This window comes from Ptychodera flava, chromosome 4, assembly GCF_041260155.1.
Source record: "Ptychodera flava strain L36383 chromosome 4, AS_Pfla_20210202, whole genome shotgun sequence".
Lineage (NCBI taxonomy): Eukaryota > Metazoa > Hemichordata > Enteropneusta > Ptychoderidae > Ptychodera > Ptychodera flava.
Window position 1 is genome coordinate 14922138 of NC_091931.1, and position 13697 is coordinate 14935834.

Sequence of the window (13697 nt, forward strand, 5' to 3'; positions counted from 1 at the left end):
TCCATCCATCCATCCATCCATCCATCCATCCATCCATCCATCCATCCATACATACATACATACATATATACATACATACATACACACACACATATTTTGTGTGTGCGCGCGCGCGTTTGTGTGTGTGTGTGTCACAGTGTGTGTTAACAAAAGCACAAGTTGTTAATAGTGAACCAAGAAGTACTAAATACTGAGCTCTTATACGCATTAGCACGTAAACACATATACTTGTCAAACACTCAGGAATGCAAAGTGCAGCGAGGGTTTTGGGTGCACGTCAAATATATGAAGCGATGTGTCATTACCGACCGTTTTATTCTTTCGCTGTCAGGTTCTCAAGAAGTATCCAAAGCAATGCATCCTTTGCCAAGTTCTTGGTACTCGATGGGCGGAGCAATTTATCACATGTTTTTCCCTAACTTCAAGGCTGAACCTCAAGTTCAGCTTCAATGCCTCATCTACTATTCCACGATTGGTGTAGAGACTAACATGTACTCGCCCGTCGTAACCTTATTCCCAAAAGGTAATGCCTGCAATGAGTTTTGAATAATCTAAAAATCGAAATTGTCACGGTTTCCTATATTTCATCCCTTGTCTTTGCCCAAATATCATATTTACTTTCATGTCAAGTATTTCTGGTACATCCATTACAAGGGCGCCCATTTTCTTTCGTTCAATACGCTTTGCCGAAACGACGTCAGAAACTGCGTTAGTAGCCATGTAAAGTCCCCATGCAGCGACAAGGAGCGTTGTCTCTATTTGTGAAATAACAATAGACTTGAATTCAAACAGACTGCAAGTTATCGTCATTTTGTCATTCTTATTGTACGTGTACTGATATCCGCAGGATGTATATTGTGTATACTAGTCATGAAGCTCCAGCAAAAAGTAGGGGAAGATCATTTATTGAGCATTCTAGAAATAAGTTTGTCACATTCAAAAGTAAACAGGGTCGGGTAGGCAGGCAACCTTTGGAGGAGCACACAGTATTAGCCCAGACCGAGATATGTACGCGTACACGGCTTGTCTTTCTTTAATTGTTAAAGCAATGTCACAGTTTATACTTACACCCTGTAACAGCACAGTCACGGTGACAGACAGTGTAGATGCCAACGTGTCCAGTGGGTGAATTGCCCTGTGGGAATCCCTTTGTCACATCTAATTCTCAGTCAGTGCAAACATGAGAAGAATTTTCTTCACAAAGCTGGTTTTCTTAGAACAAAAAATAAGGAATTTTACAAGGGTGTCGAACTAACTCCGTCATTTTCCAAGAATGCTTGTATAAAAATGTCGCTTGCACTTCTTTGATTAGGGAATGTTGATTTACATAAATCTTACGATTTCTCTTAGTTTTTCGATAAATTGTGATGCTTGGCGAAAAAATGAAAGGATGTTTTCATAATTTGAAAGTGACTGTCATAATCACATAAATTTAATACAAGAACTAGAATTTTCCCTCATTCGAAATAAATGCCACGTCGTTCTCTGTTGAAGGCTGTCCCCCGGATAGATTTGGCGGGAAATGTGAGAACACCTGCCACTGTCAAAATGGCGCTTCGTGTCATAGTTTCAATGGCGATTGCCTTTGCGCCAAAGGTTGGAGTGGCGTAAACTGCACAGACGGTAAGTTTTCTGGTTTAGCACTCATACCCTAGCGTAGCTCGTATATCACGTGTAACATCATACATGTATCTCACTTTTAGTACTTATAATCTATTATTTACGGAGGACATAGCTTTGTAAACCAGTAGCTTATGCATCCAGCATACATAATCTTCGGCACAAGAGCCATACAGCGTGGTTTGTCGTCAAATTAATGAAACCATCGAAGGCGTCTTTACATATCATTTGAAATTAGTTATATAGGCACCAGGTCATGTTTACGTCTCGGGCATTAAAAACGAAATAATATTAATGCAAGTTTTAGTCGTTTATGTAAGATTGCGATTATAATGCATGTTTGCTATCTTCTTACATTAGTTACCCCAACGATAGAAATCCAACAGCATCCTGAAATCGTCTTTGTGAACGACACACTGAGTTTGAGGTGTGACGTGTACGGAGTCACCGTCGAGAGCATGTCGTGGTCTGTAGGGGGCGTTACTCTCGCACAAAAGACAAATAATCTACCAAGAACTCTTGAAAGGTAAGCTGATTTGTGAATTCAAGACTGATAGGTGTGCGTACATTTAATTAAGCATGAACTTTTATTGTATCAAGTTTGACAGAAAATTGTTTAATTTCGTTGGCCATATAATGTCAAACTTCACCTAAGTGATTGTTGCATGCACTTGATGTTGACATGGAGCTATAGGAACAAGGTCTAGAATTTGCAGTGAAATTAGTAGTTAATTAATTAATTAATTAATTAATTAATTAATTAATGCTTGTAAACTCTAGTTAACATAAATGGTAATGTAAACCACATGGCTTCATGTCTGTTCGTTTCATAGGTCAACTTTGAGATTTGTCACAGGAGGCGTCTTCAATGATGGAGGCGAAACCTACACATGCGAGGTAGTTGACGATGTAGGCGACGTCCTCTCGAGATCTATAACCGTCCCTGTCACAGGTTAGTGTTGTTTTTAATTAACATTACAATAGTGTCTCCCATGACTGTCAAGGGTAAGAAATAGGCACCAATTGACAGTATGGGCTTTCACCAATTCATTGTCAGTATAACATTGGCAAGAGAAAGATTATAAAATTTGAATGTAGTTCCGCAGATGAGAGTTTCACAAAAGTGTTTTGACAAGACACAAAAGAAGATTATATGAACTCTAGAACAAGGGTCAAACTCTTGAAAATTGTACTGGTTTATGGGTATATAACATTATATTCATTACACAAACATATATGTATGTATGTATGTATGTATGTATGTATGTATGTATGTATGTATGTATGTATGTATGTATGTATGTATGTATGTATGTATGTATGTATGTATGTATGTATGTATGTATGTATGTGTGTATGTATAGTATGTATGTGTATGTATAATATATATATATATATATATATATATATATATATTATATATATATATATATATATATATATATATATATATATATATATATATTGTTATAAACTAATCGTGCTGCTGTCATATCTTCATCATTCATATGACACAATCATAGAGAACCCATAATGATCTATTGCTTGCACTTGCATGACGTTACTTTATATCATTGCTGTATTTATTTCCATCCGAGTGAATTTAAACTGTTTAACTACTTTTGACTATATATATATACCGTATATATCTCGATGACCTAGTTGTAGATATGCAATAGTGCCTAGATCTGAACGTACACTAGTATTTCGTACTTACACCTTGTTAACAATGTCGACAGGTAGACAGCGAATCGACGTGTCGCCGAAAAACACGGTCGCCCCTTCCGGAAGTGACGTCTTGCTTCATTGTTCCGTCCGTGATAGAGTCGGCAATCTGACCTGGTTCATGGCAAACGACGTACTTGTTGCGGTGACAGGTACATCTGTCGAAAAGCCCTCTCATGTGGCAGACGGTCGCTACAGTCTACGCGGCGAAGTCAGTGACGGGGAATATGATTTACGTATTTCAAAAGTCCAGATTGAAGATGCAGGGTTATATTACTGTGAGATCGGACCTACAGAGTATCAGGATGGCGTAAAGAGTGAAACTGCACAGGTTATGATAATTGGTGATGTTTCTTATTTATGCCATACTGTGTAAATTTCTTACTATAATAAGTCATATCTATAATTAATTTCATTTCATCTTGTCGCGTAAGTTCAAATACCCAGTATGTATCTTATGTACATGTACGTACGTCATTATGCAACTAAGTTGGGAGTGAAATGAATAACTATTTTTTGAGATTAGGCTTTTGGTGGCTAAAATTCCATTCGTAATTGCTGAGATCGTTTCTATTTTGTACATCAGTGACAGCATCCGATGGCGTAATAAAAGCTCACATAGCTAACTCAAATGGCGGAAGCACTAAGCAATGCAAACAAAGAATGTGGTACACGCTACAGAATGTCGGAATGTTCTTGTTTGTAATCAGGTGTCGGCAAGCAAATTATATATATATATATATATATATATATATATATATATATATATATATATATATATATATATATATATATATATATATTAAATATAAAGGCTCACTTGATATTAATCTAGCAACTTAATTTTCAAATAATACATGTTTTGTTGTTAATTTAAGTGTACATCTTGTCCATAGAACAACCAAGTGCCGTACAGATCGTTAATTGGGCCGACACATTCCACAATCGGTCGTTGACAGATAGCGAACCAATCAGCTTTATGTGTATTGCATGGGACGCCAATCCGCCGGTTCAAATCCTTTGGTACATGGACGGCCGGCAAATTCGAGAGAACGTGAGAGCGGAGATCGAGTCGAGTTCCAGACGCGGATTGTACAACACGAAGAGCCGAATCACGATCACGCCCACGTATCACAACGCAGGATCGAACTTGTCCTGCGAGGCTAGGAGTGACGCATTAGAATATACGAACACAGATGTCATTCAGCTGAAGAACATACGATGTAAGTGAGACAAACATTTTACAACGTAAAGTGGAGTGTGTTTTTGCAATTTGTATCAGACCAAGACCGTCGTATAGTGGTGCGTCCTATAATAGGACAAAAGAAAGCTTGATCTGTCTGAAGAATTCGAAGATCTGAATTCGAAGTAACAAATGTTATAACTTTGTAATTGAAGTGTATATTTTATATATATATATATATATATATATATATATATATATATATATATATATATATACATTATATATATATATAACCGTAGAATTTGTCGAATAGAATTAAGTCCATATTTAGAAATCATTTATGAATGCACTGTTTAGCATTGAGCTGATTACCCTATCGTAGGTTTCTTACGTACTGTAAGGTTGTTGTAGTATGGAAATCCGGTCACGACATGCGACATGCGACCTGCGACTTCAAAACTGCGACCTGCGTCCTGTGTTTTTGTCAAATTAAACCTGCGACTTCCGGGTGCTCTGGCCTAGCTGCCACCTGCGAGTTTGAAACTGCGACCTGCGAGATCACGACCTGATCCATGATTTTAGGTATTTAGTTTTTATTGAGCGTAATGAAAGCGGTCACAAGTAATATCAGTGATAGGTGGTGTCATTTAGGCGAGAGTTGAACTTCGATGACACAGCTGTGTTGGATTACGAGTTGTTCGGTTGCTTTCTAAGGCCGCGTTCAAAAACAATGGTGAGGGGGCTGGAGGAATTCAGGGGGGATTCGAAAATTGGGGGAGGACCTGAAAATATTTTGACTCCCAACATTTTGATGTCGTCCAACAGTTCTAATGTTAGTAATAATTAAACAAAATCTAGAACCATTTTGTCATATTTTATGTCTTTAATCTCGAAAAAGTCTAAAAATGTATGAATACCATTAAATTTCGTAGAACAAGTTGCTCTTGTAATGGGATAGGAGCCAGAACTGTTAATAATTTTTTTTCAATATTCTATCGCAATGTATCAAATACTGTTTCTTGGCGTCTCTCTACAGCATGCTGAAAAACACAATATTCAGGTTGTCAACAAAGCCTGTTCGTCTAAATATTTGTGACAATTGAATGATGCAAATGCACGGTACACGTAGGCTGTGTTGGCAAGCTGAATACTGGATAGCTCAACATTCTGTAGGGAATAGAACAAGAACACAATTGTATAAACTGAACAAAAATATTGTCAAAATAAAAAGTTAATACAACTACTGCCCTGCTACTACAAACTGGCAGTGACAGTGTACATGTAGCTTGACTCTGCTGTAGTTTAAGAAGAGTTTCGGTCATGGACACTCAGTTGACAGTGAAACATACATCTACTTGTACACAAGATCCAGCCAGAGAGCAACACATAGAAGACTAGGGGACTAACAGTTACCATGGATTTTTGAATTCTGGCATATGAGAATAATCAAATATTAGAGAAAAAAGATGGGGTCACCATAATTGATCTTATACAAATGTACGATGAAAAGTCAGTTTTTATAAAATCACTTAAAATCAATATATAAAACCATTCATTTCAAGTTCATGCATTGAATGAAATTTTCACATCTCATTGTACCAATAACATAAAAGTAAAACTTTGAACAGTAAAGACTCTAATTTAAATGGAAAAAAGGGTGACTAAATGGAATCTTTTATTTTTATCAAATTTGCCATTATTACACCTAAAATTGCTGAGATTAAAACATTAATTACATGGAATATTTTAACCTTCCAGTATTGTCAATTTTGTAAAACATTTTATGAGTGGCATCTAAGTTGTATGTCTTGTACTTTTGAAAAAAAAAATTGATGGGTCACTGTGCTCATTTTTTCACAATTTGGTTAAACGTAGCTAGGAATACACAATTTTCATACTCTCTCCATGATTGTCATTTTGTGTGCTTTTCAGCTGGTGCCATTGAACTGGCCAGAGTGGGATAAACTCAAGTCGGCTTAGACTGAGAAATCCAAAAAGTTCACTGATGCATTTAAAAATGAATCATTTAAGAACTTGCCCTAGGTATATGGCTCTACAACCTGCTGATAAGAGATAGTGTTGAACATTTGCGTGCAGAACGACACATTACATGTTTTTTTTACTCTGCGTGCATTCCTTATAAATATGCGGCTATATGGTAATTTGGGGGGACTTGAAAATTTTGAGGGTATTGAGGGGGGCACTTGAAAATTTTTGAGGGTATTAAGGGGGGATCTGAAAAAAATAAGATTTCAATCGCGATTCCTCCAGGCCCCCCCCCCCATTTTTTGAACGCGGCCTATTAAAGGAAAATGAGGGCAACTCCACACATCGGCTCTACCAAGATTGTTTAATATTATGATATGGTGAATAAAAGGATCATGCATTTATTTTGCGTGGAATACATGGCGAGACACGGTGAATCGATAGTGCTTGACATTAGTCATGTAATCTGGGTCCTCGGTAAACCGGTTTGTTGATTGAGGGACTTGTCTTAACGGTGTTTCGGAACCAAAAATGGGTTCCTTCATCAGTCGCTCTCTTGTTTTGTATCCCTTCCGCTTGGTTGTGTGACGAAGTCATCTTCGTCCACGAGGAGGAGGACCAGATTCGTTATTGAGAGAGTTAGCCACTATGACTGACTCTATAGTGAGCGATCCGGTGTGTGGTGTCATATTACAATTAACATGACCCAGCATCGACCGAGTTTCTGGACGATTATAAGGATTTTTTGTTTTAAGGCATATTTGGAGCGTTGCAAGTGCTCGTTATGTTAACAGTAAATGTTGTACTAATCTGACAACGATTAGTTTGTTTTAGGCATTTAAATCGATTATCCGAACTTTTCCTTTATATTGACAAACACGCAGGTCGCATGTCGCAGTTGTGAAGTCGCAGGTCGCAGTTTGACAAACACGCAGGACGCAGGTCGCTGTTGTGAAGTCGCAGGTTACACCTAGGTCTAAATGCCGAAGTCGCAGGTCGCATGTTTCAAACTCGCAGGACGCAGGTCGCAGTTTTGAAGTCGCAGGTCGCATGTCGCATGTCGTGACCGGATTTCCATAGTTGTAGGGATTCCGAATGACTGTGAGAGACGCGGAACAAACTACTATACTGAAAAAGTTTAAATCGACAATTGTTTGCAAAACTGTTTCACATTTACTTATTTTTAGACAAACCGGTTGTGATCATTATGGTGAGACCGCAACATCCGATAGAAGGAGATGACGTCAGTGTGACGTGTCATGTTCACGCAAATCCGAAAAGTACTGACGTAAACTTTGCGTGCGGAGATAATAAAGAAGTTCACGTTAAGGACGGTTGGCAGGAGCTTGAACTTCGTTTTAAAAATGTGAAAACTGAACCTAAAAACATCGAATGTACTTGTACGGCATATAATGAACTTGGATCGGGACGAACTTCCACCAACGTTCATGTCAGTCCTGGTAAGTAACACATAGAAAACACCGAACTCGCGAAGAACGTTCCTTTACATGTGAGAAGCGTTGTGGCCACAAGTGACCTGACAAAAGTTGGCTGTGTTAGCTATGGTAGTAGTATACTCAGGAAGTTTTGAAGACGACCCAATGAGGATAATATTACACATCACATACTGTTCGGCTCCCTCTACTTGCTGCGACTTAAATGATCAGGTGCCATGGAGAAAAATCTGTTATCATAAGAAATTGGTGATGAGATTTTAGCTGCCTGCTTCACGCGTAGATCTGGGTTCAGTTCGCGTCTTTTTCTGCGCCAACATTCGTGCAATAGATTTGCGTAGCAACGTATTCAATAAGATGATGCTCTGCTAAAATAAAAGCAAGTGCAAAAGCACTATAGCTAGCTATAACCTATGTTATCTCTGACTGTCTGATTCTAACACTTCAGGGCTCATTTCTCATTTGCACTCACATTTTTTGCACTTATATTTTTTTCTTGAAATCTGGCGGAACAATTGTTTTTGCAACGATATATCGTTTATGCGCACTGTTTCCCCTAAGTTCCGCCTGGTCATCAATGACTTTGAATCCCATTCTCGTTTCAGATAACAGAAAGAGGTCACTCAGGGTCATCCTCTGTACGATTGTTCCTGTGGCAATCTTGCTGGTTATATTACCCCCGGTGACCTTCAAGTACAGAAGAGAGATTCGAATAGTGCTGCACCGTCTGTGTTCTAGATGGACCTCGATAGATGGAGGTGAGTGTTATGAAAATATGTAGACTTATCGCAGTGTAATATTCGTATTTATGGATGTTACGTCAGAGAAAAGTACTCAAATAGCTGAAATCAAATGAGGAAGTCCTAACAGTGATCCACCATTGTCACTGCCATTACCACCATTATGCATCAACGCCGCCCTCACCACCGCCCCGTCATCGTCCTCGTCGTCTTCATTATTTTACAAACACCGCCAGCTGTGTTTCTTGATGGGTGTTGTCTTCGTATTTGTTCACAGGTGACTGGAAATACGATGCCTTCGTTTGTTACAGAAGTGAGTCTGGCGGCTCGTCGCCGGAGGAATCGTTCGTGATCCGGGAGATGTTGCCAAGACTGGAGAACGACCATGGCTTCCGGCTCTGCGTCCACAGCAGGGACTTTCAAGTGGGAGCCGGTATGTATGAATCGTCAATACCATAAAGATCAAAATAAGCCCCGGAAGTCTAGAATATGAAGACTTTGAGCCTAGATGCAATATACATTGTTTCGGCCACTGCAGTTCCATGTGTGGAATTACTGAGGCAATTGAGGCTTCTAGGCTATAGGGAGCCGTTATTATTTACGGCCTGGGGGTCGGAGAAATCTGAGGGGGATCACACAAACACATTGAAAGCTAGAAGGGGGGTTGTCAAAATGTGGAGAGAAAGAAGGGGGTCAATTTTTGGCGAAAAATAAATTGAAACACCTCTAAAATTGCACCATTTCACACATCAATTCCTCAAAATTTTCGAGGAATTGTTGTGTAATACACCCTCTCTGGTGCTCTCCCCTTTGGCTGTTCTAACACTTCTACTTATTGAAAACACCTCTTAGATTGCACAAGACTGCACCATTGCACACATCAACTTCTCAAAATTTTCCACGCAAGCGAGGGGACAGCCTCTCTGACACTTTCCTCTCAGCCTCCCATTCCCTTGTGTACTTTCAAATTCTTCCCCGTCAGATATCTTAGTGAAAACCCTGTCATGATACCAATTCGAAATAAACAATACTTTATGGTTGGATATTGGTTATAGTGTGAACTTTTATATCTATATTTTGTTGCGACCTTGAATTTCATTTTGTTGGTTTCACCTTTTTCAACCGTCATGAGATAACCGATGATGATCTGGCAGCCTGAACACGATTTGGGATAATTGGATTTTCATTTTTTTCAAATTTCTCAAAAGTGTTAGCTGCCATATAGCTGAATGTTGCAATATCGCAAATTACACATCAAAATAAGTGTGCAATGTAAAAAGAAAAGCAGATGAGATTATATTTGTAGATTAAATCAGCAATACTTCACTATCCAATAATCCTCAATTAGTTCCACGAGTCAGTGTTCGGGGTTACACCAGGATTTGAAAGTTCTTTCTCTGCTGTATTTTTGTACATTTTATAAACACATGTATTGATATTTAACTTTTCTTAGTGGGGAGCAGTCAAAATTTATGTGTAAGAGAGGGGGTTACTTAAATTCACCATGGTTGGCAGGGGGGTTTACTCGAAATTTCAGATGAAATATCCATGACCTCCCCCCCGCCCTAAATCATCACGGTTCCCTTATGATCCATGGTCTGTTCCACAAGCACATATAGGTAAATACGTGTACGTACTGTAACAACTCTTTCGGGCAAGTGTGTATTAGAAAGAGATATCCCTACTCTGTCCGCATAATGCTGCTTACGGACGGATGCTTTGAGCTTTAGCCCAACTGTACTACGTTGGGATAGATAAACCAGTCTTTGGAGGACCAGATACCTATATTGCGGTCAACTGTAAATATTTTATCCGCTTGATCCATAGTCTGTGTCGTACCGTTGTTTCTTCATCGATATACAGTCATAATGTGAGCATGATTGTTAGGTGTGATTTTACAGGCTGTGCTGTGGTATGCTCGAGTTCGTAGCGTGCCAATTCCGACAAGACAGGTAGTCTGATTTTGAAGCGCTGTCAAATATGATTAAACTGGAGGACTGTTGTACTCTTGTTGCCTGCAGGCTCATAGCCTAATCTCAGCTTATGACAGCTAGAATATCGATCTGTCAAAGAACAAGATGTCTTTTCTGAGGGAAAACATTTCTTAAAACATTCTCTTTCGTCTCCAGCAATTATGGATAACATCTTGGACGCAATCCAGAACAGTAGCCGGACAATCCTTGTGCTGAGTCCATGGTTCGTGCAGAGTGAGTGGTGTCGCTTTGAATACGAGAAGGCACAGGCGGAAATGCTGAGAATCGGCACCAAGATCATACCAATCATGTTCGAAGACATCACGCGACTGGATGACGTTGATCCATCACTGAAGAGTCTATTGAATGTGGTGACCTACCTGAAATGGCCTGGCGAGGCTGGAACCCGGGAAGAGACGGAGAAGTTCTGGGGAACCTTGGTAGAAGCTATGCCCAAGAAAACTAGGCGAGGAGATATTGATGACGAGGCTGAACGGCTGCTAATAGCCTGATTATCATGAATCTTGCGTTACAAGCTTTCATATTTTGATTCAACATTGGATGTACGTGGCAGTCCTAAATACCCAGCGCGGATTTGATTCTTGAATATTTACCGGACGTTTTCAAATGCAGTGTTTTATCTGAGGAATTTCTAAGACTATAACCACATGAACATGTATATGAGGCTGTGGAACGTTGTTGTTGTTGTTGTTGTTGTTGTTGTTGTTGTTGTTGTTGTTGTTGTTCCATTACTATAGTAACACGTGTCCTCTCGCTGTGTAATGCATTTAGATTCCAAGATATCTTCAAAGAAAACAACATTCATATTTGACAAATTTCTTTATAGGAAAAGGGGCCAAAACCTTACTGGAAAGTTGATTCTGTATTCTATGTTGGGACTATATCATTGATACACCCATAGTGGTCTTCGCATGTATCAAGATTTGTGTCTCAGGTTATCCGATATGGTCACATGAAGAAATATCCAGTTCATACTCACGGTGATGTGAAGAAGAGCAAAGCAATATCCAGGATAAATTTCTCTGAGTAACCGTAACTACTGGTGTTACGTTTCATATTTTTGAAATGCTGCACCATGTTATCAGGAACCGTGTCTGATATACCTTAACATTTCTATGCTTAATAGAAAACGTCTCTCTAAGCATCTCTGAATCTAATGTGAAATTATAAAGCTGCACCACAAAATTAGGTTATTATAATTTTTTTACTCCAAGGTAAAATTTTTTCATTTCTCAATTTCGTTCAGTGATCTGGCACTCACGACAATATGCATATAAGAATAAAAGTCGATGATATCGACAGAGGGCGCTGTTAATTCACTCGCTGACAGGAAGTCTTATATGCACTGAAAATTTGACGACTGGACGTTTAAAGAGAACGCTTTGTTGACGTCATTCGTTTTCTCTTGACAGCTGTTCCTAAATAACGCTGATAAATGTAACTGAAACAATATTAAGGTAGAATGCGTCTCAGAAGTGAAGGACTTAAACTTTTGCTCAAATTTTCCGCAAAGTTCTTTCAACCATTCTCTTTCAAAATAGCAACTATTTCGTAGAGACCATACATTGCTTGAAACAATAAAATCACACCAATATTCAAATGCTGATGACATTTTGGCGGTTTTGTCACTTGTATGGAGGGGCTTGAAAAATGCGTAGCACTAAAGCCTGCACAGCAACATAGCATCGATTTATTTCATTGATGATTTCGTAACAAAAATTGACAATGTCATGTACATTGTGTTACAGTGTCTTTATACCAAGGTCAAGCGCAATCGATCTTTCCAGCTATGGAAAAATCATATAAGAATGGCCCCCTAGCGGCCGCATCCGTTACAAATTTCATATTTCGCCGAGTGTGTGAACTAGAAATACTACGTTCATATGACATTCTTATCCTTATTTAGGTCACGACACTATACCGCCGCCTAAGTATTTGCGATACCTTCAGTCATTTGACGAGTTTACATTAAATTCTCAGTGCGAAACAAATTTCGTTATTCGATCGTTTTCGGCAAAATAAAATGAATACATAAAGACCTACGACTGCACAAAAGGAGGGGACAGTATACGTACAGAATGGTCGACGATGTACTGGCTGTAGACGGCTGTATACCAGTGTCCACAAACTCTTGTCAAATGCACGTGCACCTCCGACACCTTATTGACCCATAGACACTAGAGAAAGGGTGTATGACTGAACCTACCAAAAAGACTTGGTCAATACTTAATTACTGCATGCAATCAACTGCTTGATTGTAAATTCGCTCAGTGTCTTAAAGGTATTTGGTTGGGATAAACAAAAACGATCATTTTGTTTGTAAACAAGCATTTCAGAAACCAGATAATTATGAAATATGGAATACCATTTTTTGTTTCGATTTGAGTTATTTTCAAGGATATTCTTTACATCAAATCCCCCTGTTTACTAAAGACAAGAACGCAATGTCATAATAACTTGGCCAGAACATAGGGCATAATCGATTCTTAAAGAATCTCTAATTACATTTCATAACTTAATGACCTTTTCTGGATTAAGTTGTATTGAGTGCGTTGTAATACACTGGCAATGTCTGGGAGAAACGTGAATTTCTATATATGAACTATGGTAACCCGACTTTAGCACTTTCTGTATTCTTCTTATTGTACCAGGTTACTTTTCCGAAAATTATTCCCAATCAATGAAGTGTATATCCCTGTAAACTAAGGTTTACTGTCACTGTGACAAAATTAATGTTGGAAATAACACAACTGAACTTTCTCATTTGTTTTGTGACTTCATAATTTATTAACACTGCAAACTTAAGACTTCCTATAATGTCGCCATACAATAAAAGAAACGGGTCAAAGTTCATAATTAACATAACAATATGCTGAAACCAGGAAAATATTGTGAACATTAGTGAAAATTTAAAACGGCTACAATAAAATATGTTTCTGCCTGCATAAATATTATGTCCTTTCCTTTCAAGCCAAGGGAAGCTAAGTTGGAG

General features: G+C 38.6%; 1 protein-coding gene across 1 annotated transcript; it reads left to right on the plus strand.

Moving 5' to 3' along the window:
- The first annotated feature begins 335 nt into the window (after positions 1-335).
- LOC139130980 (uncharacterized) lies at positions 336-12020 on the plus strand. The gene is made up of 10 exons (XM_070696853.1): positions 336-523; positions 1495-1623; positions 1981-2146; positions 2454-2572; positions 3360-3689; positions 4242-4568; positions 7705-7977; positions 8577-8729; positions 8989-9144; positions 10841-12020. The coding sequence occupies exons 1-10, from the start codon at positions 355-357 to the stop codon at positions 11194-11196; spliced, it is 2178 nt and encodes a 725-aa protein (XP_070552954.1). The 5' UTR covers positions 336-354; the 3' UTR covers positions 11197-12020.
- The last annotated feature ends 1677 nt before the right edge of the window (positions 12021-13697 follow it).

Bases quoted from the DNA above. Each gene is read 5' to 3' on its own strand.
- LOC139130980 (XM_070696853.1), top strand. From the start codon at position 355: ATGCATCCTTTGCCAAGTTCTTGGTACTCGATGGGCGGAGCAATTTAT. The intron at 4,569-7,704 runs GTAAGTGAGACA...ACTTATTTTTAG, and splicing joins TCAGCTGAAGAACATACGAT to ACAAACCGGTTGTGATCATT. The intron at 9,145-10,840 runs GTATGTATGAAT...TTTCGTCTCCAG, and splicing joins GGACTTTCAAGTGGGAGCCG to CAATTATGGATAACATCTTG.